The sequence below is a fragment of the Morone saxatilis genome, unplaced genomic scaffold (assembly GCF_004916995.1).
Source record: "Morone saxatilis isolate NCDOM2014 unplaced genomic scaffold, NCSU_SB_2.0 Contig17, whole genome shotgun sequence".
NCBI classification, from domain to species: domain Eukaryota; kingdom Metazoa; phylum Chordata; class Actinopteri; family Moronidae; genus Morone; species Morone saxatilis.
Window position 1 is genome coordinate 3,046,702 of NW_023339729.1, and position 12,868 is coordinate 3,059,569.

Genomic DNA, 12,868 nt, shown 5'->3' on the forward strand with positions numbered 1-12,868 from the left:
TATTACAGTCTTCCTGCACAGACATTAATGACAAAAGTTAACACAGTCTAAAATTCTGTCTACATCATCATGTTCAAGCACAAATCTCAAGGTTGCATCTTCATTGGCTCCGCTTCCAAGTCTATCTCAGTTGACATACATATTCAATGAGCCGTGACTGTCTCATCTCAGCAACAACAATGTAGATGTGGCCTCTTACATCAGCCTTTTGTCCTCCACGGAAACTGATGCCATCAGAGATCGAGGACTGGAAATCTGCTATTGTGTAATACTCTGCTTCCACAGCAGGGGGCTCTGGTGGCTTGGGTAACTGGAATCCCTGTACAGCAAAGAGAGATGTGAGCAGCTGACATCATTTCTAGCCATCTTTATATTGTATCTGACTGCGACTTAAGAATAAAACATAATAAAGCAGACAATTTCAATAATTTCAAGATAGGGTTTATGGCTTTGTATGTACAATATACACATAATAAGTTTGTGTAGCATTTAAGTGTGCACAGCAGTTCATAAAGATAGTTGAAGACTTGCTGAAATTGTACTTGTGTTGTGACTGTGCTTTAATGGTTGCTATGCCAACTCCCGCAGTAACCTGGGAGCTAATTAATAATCTTCCTTTTTATGTTGTTATTCTTATGTACTGTATTTATACTGCTTTCACAATCCCCTTCAGCTAGAACCAGTGTTTGTGCTAGAACATTCTTTTGTAGTTCTGTGATGCCTACATATTTCTGTTGAACATACAATTGCACAACATTCATTTTAAAGAAAGCCCTCTTGGGTATTGTTAGGAAACAGTGGCTTTTTAATTTTCTTACCAAGTTGGTTTCTCTTCTTGGGGGAGGTTTTTGTCTCAGATTCGGAGACCCTGAAAAACAAAGAAACATGCATTGCATTTAAAAATGTATTTGCAATGTACGTAACCTACATCCATCCACATTCAGGAACAATGGAGTTATATTTGTGCCTCATTCCTGCGCACGCAAAGACAAAAATACTTATACCATTACGCCCTGAATGGCTGGCAGTCATGAAATCTGTGCCAGTGTCTTCCGCCTTTACATATGAGTGAGCCTCACTCGTCATTCAAATTAAGCTCTATGCTTCTCGCTTCACCCTAGCAGCAAGAGGAGCAGTCCGGTCAGACGTCTTGCTCATGATACTATGCAAGTAACCTAAAGTTCTCTTTCATTTCAATGTTTCACTGTGAGATATGGAAACTACCATATTGCCAGACAAGCCTATGTCCTTGACTGACCGCCAGCCCACCTCACACAGAGCACACCGAGGAGCATAGCATGAGGAAGGCACCAATCAGAATGCTAGCAGTATTACTGGTTACTAGAGACGGTAGGGAAGCACTAGAAGAATGGTAAGCAGCTCCGCAGCACCACAACAACTGTTAATGCAGTTTTGGTAAATACCTACTTTTATGGACACCTATTAAATTCTGGTTATAAGTGAGTCTACCTTTTTATCTTGCAACCTAGCTAACGTCGGCCATATATTCAGTTGCTAACTAAGCAAGTTGGTTACCTTAATGATTGCCAGCTGCACAGCCATGGCTTTACAGTCATTAATGTACTGTAGTTCCTTTAAAAAACTAATGGTTTAAATCAGGGGCACAAGTGCCTGTATAAAATGTAACTGTACAGCCCTGAGTTGTGTCTAATATTTACACAACTATCTGACTATTAATCACCTTTTAGCATGCTTTTAAAACTAGATGTAGCACACTCTGTCCAACAAAATCATATCTTAGATTTAGAGTTTGAATTTACAGACACTATAATGATTGTAATGCCAATACTACTACAATACTATCTGACTAGAGACAGCCAATCAGAAATGACCTTCTCCAATTTTGTCTGGAATTGCAGCACACTGTAACACTCTGTCAAGTTGAGGAAGAGCCCAGGTAAACCCGAGAGCGCACAGAGCAGAGCTGTTGAGAGAGGGAGAGAGACCCTCCCTGCCAGCACACAGCAGTGAAACTGAGAGGGGAAATGAGTAAAACTGGGCGAAAACGGTTATCATTGGGCACTTATGTGAATATTAGCAAACTAGGAAACAAATAAATTGAGCACAAAATAGATTTTTGTTTACTCATATGAAAATCTTCTTTGTATGCTAATAATTTCTTAAGAAAAGAATCAACTTTTATTGTCACATACAGTACAATCAGGCACAGTACAACACATAGGATGAGTTAAATGCACTGTCCAGTGGCAGAGGACCAACTCCAGATCTTAGCCAGTGCCTTAGTCAAGGGCACAGTCTAGAGAAATTAACCTAACATACATGTTTTGATGGTGGGGGAAACCGGAGCACCAGGAGGAAACCCTGCAGGCACGGCGAGAATGTGCAAACTCCACACAGAAAGGTAATTTTGCAATTATGCAGAAAATCTTTTCTGTGCTCAACAAGTCCCATCACATGTTCAGGAATAAGGCCATACATTCTTAGTATGTAAGTAAAATGGATATCCACACTAAAATCCAATGTTAAATAGCATCACAGGTTAGTGTGACAGTGTTATTAGATTACACCACCACCACCACCACCACCGTTAGACACACCACCAGCCATGTAGCTTACCTATAGCATCAAATCCTACACAAAAAGAAAATGACATGTCTTAATTCCTCACACAAAGACTACAAATCCTCCTCTCCTTAACTGCAATGCATTTACTGCTGTATACACAGGTACAATTGTCTCCTAACACAACACAAATACTCACCAATTTCCACTCTATGCGGTGCCACTCTCGCAACAGCTGGGGACCCTGGCTCGCCTCTTCCTTTATTTTCATTTAGGGCAGCACTCGCTGCTATTCCCAGACAGGGGCTGTTGGTGTCACGGCCTGCACTCAGCCTCCTGCCCGTCTCGGCATTGATTTCAGAGTTATAGGGCATGGGCAGGCTGATCTCGCTCTTGGAGATGTGGCGTTCCGGTGTGGTGCTTCCATCTCCATCCGTCTGGATGTCCTTCTCACTGACTGACTTCTTTTGCAACAGGTTGCTGATCTCCATGATGTTGCCGATGATCTCCACGGGGCCTGTCAGGGTCTTCTTGCGAGGGGAGAAGTCCTCTTTCACCTTTTTCAAATAGGAGGCAGGGGCCCAGCCTTCTTTCCCTAAGTATCTTTGGGTAGAGCACATGAAGACGATATGTTTAATACTGTATCTTGTTGAATTTTGCCATTTTTCTATCATTTACCAATTTTACACATGAAGGTCAGTTTATGGGGACATGAAGATTTACAAGGAAGCAATGATGCTGTTGGTTGCGTTATAGGATCCAGAGTTTTTGGAGCTTTTCTCATAAAAGAGGGGAACAATTCTGAATACTTTAGCCTGTGTTGCATGATTTAGATTTTTTTTGTGAGACCCCCCCAGCAGGAAGTGCATTATTAAATACCAGTGTGCTCCTTTAAGGTAGTGCACTGATATTAGTTGGACTATATATTCTACCTACAATGAATAAACAACAAAATTTGCATATTCTCTGGCATTTAAGTGTGTAATAAAATACACCAAGTAAGATCCTGGGTATTGAAAAACAGACACTATTTTAGTTTTAGTGGTGTCAGGGTAGCCAAAGGCAAGTAAACAGACTGCATACAGTAATATATGCAAAGAGACACCGCGTCCCCACATTTAAACATTCATTGTTAAGCTAAATGAGTCATTTTAGAGTGCTCTGTGAAACAATAAGTAATGTTTCCGATTGCAACCATGAGTCATTTGCCTCTAGGTGGGCCATTTGCTGCTCAGGAGAGATGTGATAATTTCTGCTTCCCTGTTGCATGACTCCAACTGCGAGCACAAGGAGTCCCCCATAACTAAAAAAGGCCCATGGTTGCACTATTAAAACGGCCCCCTAAGAGCAGCATGACTCAGATGTAAATCTGGAGGATTATCTCTTGTCGAATAATGTGCTCTTTAATGACTTCTGCAGTGCAACAAGGCCGGTGAGTGATCAAGTCAATGTTATTTTTATCGCCTAATATTACAAATAAAATTTGCCTCAAGAGGCTTTGTAATCTGTACACCATAAGACACCTATCCTTAGATCACTGGTTTGGATAAGGTAAAACACTCCAATAAGCTGTCTGAACAAGCACTGAGCACTTGTGTATACATATTAATAATATAGTATAAATATCATACAAGCACACTTAAGCACCTTAAACAGGGACTCTGTGTGTGTGTGTATGAGCATGCATGCTCTTTGTGTGCATGTGTATGTCAGATGCCACGAGGCAGCATGTGATAGTAATCCGCTGTGCAGTGGAGCTCCACTCTCCTTTGCCCCCGGGGATGCAAGGAAACAAACAACTGGCAGGAAATACACACTGGCTGGGTAAACAATACACATATGTGTTAATAGGCACATGCACACGTACACATTAGAAATCCCAGGAAGGACAGGCAGTTGATCTCTGGCGAGCGCCATATGCTAATGGTTTCTCCTCAATACCGTGACGCAAATGAGAGCTGCAGAAAACCGCTGCCTTGGTCACGGCGCTAAGCAATGACGACTGCCAGCAGTGTCATTGTTCTCTCAGGACTCGCTCACTTTGAAATAGCATGACCCAAAAAAAGACACTTTGGACACATATTTTTCGAATTTGGCTACCATGCATAACTCACCTGATGAACCACCAGCCCTCCAGGTTCTTCTGGATGACCTCCACGGTGACCCCTTTCTCAAAGCTGACTTCATCTTTTCCTTGACTGGTGTACGGCTGAACCGTCACATATTTCTCCTCTGGAGGGGAAAAGGAAAGAGAAAATGTTGTCATTAAACAGTCTCACATTGAGGGGTTCAAACTACTGTTATAGTTTACATCTTCCCAGAAGGGCTTTATGAGGGAAAAAATGGCGAGTGTGACCTACTTAAAATGCTCTGACTATTTTCATACCAACACAAACACTCTCGCCTTGTCCAACACAATAATAACAACCAGCTCCCTCTATTGGCTGAACCCCCCACCCCCCTTTCTGCTTGTTTCTTATCCACACTAGGCCTCGTCCAAGCTATTTGGACCCCGATCCAGCGTTCATCTCTCTCCAGAGGGATATTCCTCTTCTAGCAGCAGGGGCCTCCCTCAAGGAGATATTTGAACCGCGGCCTCTCTTCTCAGATCTCTATCTGAGTGCCACTCCCCTCTCACGCTCAGCTAGGTTTCCAAGACCGTGTAGGGAAGGAAATCCTACAATGGGCTTACTGGGGAGCAGTAGAAGGTTGGAGGATTTATAGACACCAAGGCAAAAGATGGGAGCAGAGGAGGAGACGGAAGATTGGCGGATAGGTTAGACCGAGCTTCACAGCAGCGGGAGACATCATCAGTGGACAGCAAATTGGCTTATTTCAGTGGCTGATGAATTGGTATGGTATGCAGAGGAAGCATCTAAAATTCAGTGTCAGGAAAGATCCCGCGCAGAAAGAAATGGCCAGAGGGAGGGATCTACACATGTATAGAATAAATGAGTCAGGCGGGAGACTCTGGGCAGGGACGATATCTCGGAGGTATGCGCTTGTTCATCTTAATACACGCTTTCAATAGGTGGGGTATGTCCAGACGGCAGCGATTTCAGTTCCTTGTCATTGCAGAGCAGCTGAGGTCAATAATGTGGAGCAGCGTGGAATGTCTGGCCCTGAACCTCAGCTCCCAAAGCATGTTGTGTGAGTGTGTGTGTAGAGGTTGGGGTGAGTACTTGCAGATGGATGGGAATAACAAATGGGGTGGCTTACAGAGGAATCTGGAAGGTCTACCTAAATGTGTGTGCTTGTTATGTGTATATTGATGTACTACTAGCAAAATCTTTGGCACTATGTGGAAGCGCAGAGAGCATCTTTATGTGTGTTTTGTGGTTAATTCTTGTGTTGCCCCGAGGACCGGAATAAAAGATGAAAAGATTGAATGAATCACATCTATAAATCACATCTGTGTGTCTTTCATGAGCTGTACATGTGCCTCAGTGTCCATTTCTGCCTGTGCATGTCGGTGCCGGCATCACACTGCAGGGACACAACAGTGAGTTGAGCAGGCGGTCAGCGGGACTCTATAAATCAGACTAGGGACCTGTTGTAAATGATAGCGCTCCGTGAAAGCTCAGGCCACTGCCAGCAGGGCGGAGGGAGGGCAGCTTCTATTGAACCCTGGAGTGCGAAACACCACTCTTTGCTCAGAACACAATGAGGTCACTTTGCCGTCAGTAACCAATCAGCACCTCCAGGGAGGTCAGGACACCCTGACCTGGCTGTAATTTCATTTGAGTCCCGAGCGTGCCCTTATTTTATAGTCAAGATCTCGGGATCACATCCACGTCTTCTTTATGAAGCGCCGCGTAAAAAGAACACTGTGTCAGCAAACGGGCTGCGGAGTGTACGGCTGCTTTCTTCCATTAGCAAATTACATCCTGGGAGAACATAAATCCTACGTGATCGGTCTTTGTTTTTGTCCTTTGCCAGTGCCACTAAATCAAACTGTATCTCAAGTGTCTGCACAGAGCTGTAAAACCTCACTCAACCGTTTCTTATCGCTAGCTCAGCAATGCATTATCAGGCAGGGACAGTGGTGCCTCCGTTCACAAGGCAAAAAAAGGGGGAAATGGATGACAAGAAAGTGGAGAGGATAAGAATAGGACAAAGGCGGAAAGACTGAAATTTGGCACGGATTGAGTATTAGCTGCAAATAATTCTTATTTTCTTAACAGAACTTTCAAGATAATATACAAGGCATCAGACCAGTTTTACTAGAATTTCTTGTGGTCGTCTTACATTTCTGGCACTATTAATCCCAAAGCAAACCCAAGTCATCTGGTGTTCCAAGCAATTAAACACAAACCACTGTTGTACCTGCACATGGTTGTATTTGATTCAGGTCTAACTGTAGCACAGTTGAACCGAGTTGAGGCAGAGATAGACAGACAGCATGCAGTAATTGGACAGCATGTCGACAGACAGTAATACAGTCACAAAGTGAAGAGTGGTGGTGAATGAAAAAGTTTGGAAAATCCACAACAAACTAAGTTTGACATGACTCCACTCAGCAGCAGCTGCAGTTTTCATGGTGAGACTATTTTCGATGGTGGAAAGAAAGCTACTGGTCCAGGAGCCGTTAGCTTGTTTGCAACGCTGCCAATAACGCTCGCTGCCATGTGAGACTCCTCTGTCCTCAGTTTCTCTAAAGTCCTCTGTAACCTTATGTGTGGCTTCATCACATTCCTTTCAAGCTATAAATCATAACAGCCACACAGCAGTGTATTAAAGTCTCTATCTAAGCTCAACCAAGGCTGCCTTACTGAATATGCAATACCCTCTACAATAAAAGGTCAAAGAACAGTCCTGAACTCCAGACCTTGTGGTGTACAAAGTTATTGATTCAAGCAATCTTCATATTTCTGACTGTCTGAGGGCCAAATGTCAATCATAAAGAACACAGTGATGTATTTCATATACAGTACAGCTGCCTCTGATTTTAGATCACATGCCTTTCAACTAAAAACATGTGCTGAAACTACATACAACTGTGCATGTGCAGATTTTGCCAAAGGTTTCAGGATTTGGCACATATTCGACATTATTTAGCATTTTTGGTGGCCTGTAATAATATTAGCAATGTTAAGTCATGTTAACGGGCGATCAATTGTAAACACTGCAAGTAAGCTGTGCTTTGTAAATGCCTGACTGCTATGCATGTTTGCACTGACATTGAATTGTCATAGGTAACTTTAGTATGCAAGAAATGGTGGCAGAATAGACATCTTTCCATGGCAGCATGAACAAATTCACCTGTTTGGGGGCTCCAGGGCAAGTGTGAGCTGCTAGCCATCCATGTACCCTCAATAAATGGAGGCCCAGTAACACTTGACACTAGATGTTGGCACAGGGACCGCCTTCAAGACAGGGCCTCAATATAAAGTAATACAGCAGTGGGTTCTCAAGGCCTTTTATGTCAGATTAAGGACCAGTGTGTAGGATTCAGTGGCATATAGCAGTGAAGTTGCAGATTGCGACCAACTGAATACCGCCCCCCTTTCAAGCGTGTATGAGAAACTACGGTGGCCACACAACCCCTGAAAAACGCAGAGGGCCCTATCTTCAGGGATACTTTACTAACATGGTGCAGAGGACCCCGGCAAAAAACATAGGGTCATCCAGCCAAACGTACCAGGTTCAACTAGATAGCAGATTACTTTGAACAGATTACAAGAACAAGACCAGTACTGTTTACCTTGTGATTGTTGCAGCAAACATAACAAAGTGATAACTTTCGGAACTGTAAAATACTATCAGCAAAAAAGAAACTGTTGAACAGTGTTTTGATATTTGATAAGCCTTCCAATTCACAGATCAGTTACTGCCTGGATCGTTTTTCATGACTTGTCCTCAGTACCTAAAGCAACACACCCCCACCTTAATGGCTGCTAAACCTGGAGCTTTCCTGGCCCCTCAATTTTGGGGTACGTTTTCGCATATTGAAGAAACTGGTATGTTAAATTGTAATTAAAAAATCAAACAGACATCACACGGAAAAAAAAAAGATTAAATAAAGCAATACAAAATAAAATATGAAATAGTTCCTCTACCCTACAAAAGCAAAAGGCTAGGTGTCTAAAAAATGATGGAATTCAAGAACATGGGCTGCAAAAGTGTTTCATGCCCTCATTCTCTGGTGGCGACAGCTAGCCGGGTGACTCATCCACGCTCTACAGAGGTTGAGGTCTGTGTGATTAAAACCAGTCCGCAGATTGGGCTGCTGCCCCACTTTCACACTTTCCACTGCGTTCTCACTGTTCTGGGAGACATATCTAGTGAGGTAGCATTCCTGCAGACCCGCCTAACAATGTTCCCTCGACCTCCTATATGCCTCATTTGCTTTGATTCCAGTCTATCAATGATGATATGCTGTAAAGAGTGACCCTTTAATATTTTTACTTAGACTTGTATCAAAAAGGTTGCCAGTTTGAATTCTAAATTAGCTGTGTGGGGGAAGACAATGAGTAATGTTATTCTGTCTCTCAAAAGCTACCACTATTCTTCCCTGCATAACCAAATAGGATTAATGACATGGGTATGTGGGTATGTGTCCATGTGTGTAACTTACCCTGCATCAACTGCCTGAGGCTGCTGACTATATAAGAATATTTCCTGTATGTCAGTGTGTGTTTTTAGAAGGAGCAGGGGCCCGAGTTGCTTTTATACCAATGTATATCTCTCCTGTACAGTAGAAGTTACTATAGACTCCCTAGAGTAGAAGCACATACTATTCGACCTGAGTTTGCCCTGTATTCGATCTCCTATGATTAATCACTAATCTGTGCCCTGCTACCCACTGGTCTGAGAGAAAGCGGTAACACAAGCCAGTCCAGCCAGGTTATATTATGATAATGAGAAACAAAGTGTGTTTTTAAAGGTTTTACAGAGGTTGTACTGGTCCAGGAACAGCTTCCATAAACAAATTATAACTACAAGGCCTCTGTTAGAAGCCCTGACTAATCCTGGAACCAGACAGGTGCCTGACTGACAGTCTGAGAAAAGAAATTAGAAAGCACTAACTCGCCCCCAAGAGAAGTGACTGTGTTTTTTCAGACATAAACTCATGTCTCTCTTTCAGCATTAAAGCAATAATGTCTCGACGAAACAGCAGGTAGCATGCCAAATGCAAAAATTAAAAGCGTACGGGAACATTTTCATGTTTGTCTTTTTTTTGAAGAAGAAGAATTACAAGTAAAACGCAAAAGTCATTAACAGCAACTTTAACCTAAGGGAGCTTAGTTTAATTAAGCAGCAACACTGTTATACAATCATTTATGTTCACATGGCTCAGTGGCCGTCAAGGTTGTTGCGTTTGTGCTGTGGGAGCCGAAGAGCCTTAATTAGCCAAATGTGTTTAATGCAGTCCAATTATTTTGTTGCTCGGTGTGAAGCTAAAGAGCATCCAAGTTTGAGTGTGATTTGAGATTTTACTTTCAGAGCTGACTCATGGCCACCCAATATGCTGCTCCCGGTAGATACTCGAGGCCAGTTGTTGTTGGCTGACTATTGAGGATGTAAATGAGGTTGTTTACCATGTGGCCGCAAAATATGTGGAGAGTGGGGCCACGGGAGGGGCTCAGCAGTGGTACTGCGTATTTCTTTCTTACATTACGTGGCTCAAGTGTGTACTGTACTGTATGTGTGAGTGACTGAGTTTCAGACAGTTAATTATTGTGTCTTGTTTTGAATCTATTATTTTTGCTATTACTATTATCCACATTTTCATCACTTTAAAGGTCCAGTGTGTAACATTTAGGAGGATCTTTTGGCATAAATTGAATATAATGTTCATAGGCATGTTTTCACGTGTATAATAAGCTGAAAATAAGAATTTTGTAGTATAGTTGATTGTTACATCAGAATGAGCTGTTTTTATCGACAGAGTGAGCGGGTCCTCTTCTACTGAGTCCACCATGTTTCTACAGTAGCCTAGAACGGACAAACCAAATACTGGCTCCAAGGCAGGGCCTTTTTCTAGTTTCGCAAACATCTTTACCGCTAGATGCCACTAAGTCCTACACACTGGCCCTTTAAAATAAAATGTGTATGTGACAAAATAATCTCAACTCAATGGTCCACTTGCTAGCTTTGTCTGAGCTTCTGCATCTCAACTATCTTCGTTAGCAAACTGAGTCAAGTGCCATTACATGAGCTAATGTTACATACTCTGTATGCTAATTATTTTAATCGCTAAAGAAGCTAAAGGTAGGTCACATAATGACACCTGAGGCAGTTCTATTCACTAATGAAGACTGTAAGATTTGGTTGAAAACATTGGTTGAAATCCGTATCTAGTAAGTGGACCATTGATTTGAGATTGTTTTGCCGAACATGAAATACCAAAAATGAACTACATATATTACATGTACGTGGATCATTGCTCTGTCAGTTGGTGTAGGCCAAGGAAACTGACCTTATCATCATTTATACCAATGTAGCATTTATGAACTTAATTAAGATATTGAAAGAAAGATGTAATGAGAAAGAGAGAGTGTGTGTGTGTTCCAGTGTTTTTATCTATGAATGCATCTGTGGTATATGTATACATGCTAACAATAATGCACTATAGGTGTAGCAAATTCATATGTGCTCTACAAGAATGTGTCCATATGCATGAGCTGGTGTGTTACCCTGTGTGAAGAGAGACTGCTTTGCATTGCTTGTGGGTACATGTATGGGCTTGTATTGATGTATATATGCATGTGCAAGCCCATCCATGGGATATGTATGCATTTAGCCTAACTGTGTATTCTGTGTGTGTGTCTCCATGTTCACCTCTGCTCTGCTGGCGGTTGACTATACCCCCAAGGGTCCAGCGGCGGTCCAGCCTCTTCAGATGTGCCTTGCGTCTCTTAGTGACTGATGATGAGGAGGAGCAACCAAAAGGGAAAACAAAAGCAAATGTGGAGTTAGTTGTAAGAAGCACAGATTAGCAAACTGAACACAGACAAACAAAAAGAAGGTGTTGTTAGTAGCACCAAATTAATTTCTAAGGGACAATGGCAAATAAACAACTTTTTTGTGTCAAGCATGAAGCCAGTATATTATCTCTTTGTCGGTGTTTAGAGAGGATATGTTATGGTCAAAACATGTTGTGCAAATTTCCACTTAATATGCAGCATGTACGTAAGTCACAACTGTTGCTTCCTAAAGTTTATGGAGTTAAAACAAAAGAATCTGAGGATGGTATTTTCCCTTTCATTTAGTATGGACTGCAGCCAACCACCATGTGTTATAGTGTGCCATTATTTATTGGTGGGTGTGTATTGTACTATTTGGTGCATATTTATTGTGTACTCTCAGTTTTTGGTTTTTTTTAGCATCTGAGCAGGGACCAAAGACAACATAACCCCATGTACTAGTTATTAGGTAACTGTAGACAGCCCTGCAATAAGTTATACCTTTGTAAAACTTATGTCTACCTCTATTTACACACTTAACACCACCTCTCCAGGAAACAAAAATCACTGCTGACTTCTCACTGACACCGGTAGTCAGCAAGTTTTACATATTTTTCTCTGCACACATACATATCATCAAAGTCAGCTACTGTGGCGGGCAGCCTGGCCTGGTGTTCGGTTTCACTCTGACAGGAAGGTAAGTAGACAGCTACAGGACTGTCATAAACAGCTTTTGCCTTACACAGTCAGACTAAGTGGCAAGGAGAATTCAAGCAAGAGGAAAGAGTTTCAGTTTGTACCTACTAACCACAAACCTCAGATACATCAAAGCTACGGAGTGTGTCAAATCTGTTTAGGGCTGAAACTACTAATAATTTACATGTTCAATTTCTCTGTTTTTTACACAATAAAAAGGGGTAAAATGCCTTTTACAATTCACAACACAGTTCAAACCCCAAAAGTATCCAATTTACAATGATGTAAAAGAGAGAAAAGCAGCAAACACTACATTTGTTTTGTTTTTCTTGATTTCAAAACTACACAAAATAGTTGCACAGCAGCCATTTTGACATAAAATTGTAGGGTGAACACAGGCATTACCAATGTCCCCAATTTAAGGTTCTGTTCCATTTAGTGTAGCAGAGCCTTTGCAGTGAGACAACGTGCACAATAGCAGCACCCTGACTCTGTTTGACCTGAATGCAACACAACCTTAATTAGTAACCTTGGTAACACCTGTGTTTACCCTACTGTTTCATGCCAAAATGGCTGCTGTGAAAAAGGTTGACATGAGATGACAATGGATGGAATGGGGAATTCTTTTTGAGCACCTTAAGGGCAATATTATGCAAGGGTCCCTTTTTATATACACTGTAAACCTTTTCTTCATCATCTTATCATCCACATTATATCTG

General features: G+C 42.0%; 1 protein-coding gene across 5 annotated transcripts in view; it reads right to left on the minus strand.

Annotated features, from left to right (window-relative positions):
- The window catches only part of sh3pxd2aa (SH3 and PX domains 2Aa), a 99,596-nt gene that overhangs the window by 7,042 nt on the left and 79,686 nt on the right, over positions 1–12,868 (minus strand). For 3 of the 5 annotated variants that reach the window (XM_035659779.1, XM_035659777.1, XM_035659782.1), the window contains 6 exons: positions 11,329–11,412; positions 4,659–4,776; positions 2,744–3,147; positions 2,599–2,613; positions 819–868; positions 200–319 (listed from right to left, as the gene is read on the minus strand). In XM_035659779.1, coding sequence (XP_035515672.1) covers positions 200–319; positions 819–868; positions 2,599–2,613; positions 2,744–3,147; positions 4,659–4,776; positions 11,329–11,412 — 791 coding nt within the window. The remainder of the gene's footprint in view (positions 1–199; positions 320–818; positions 869–2,598; positions 2,614–2,743; positions 3,148–4,658; positions 4,777–11,328; positions 11,413–12,868) is intronic. The other 2 variants (XM_035659780.1, XM_035659778.1) reach the window with 1 other exon arrangement.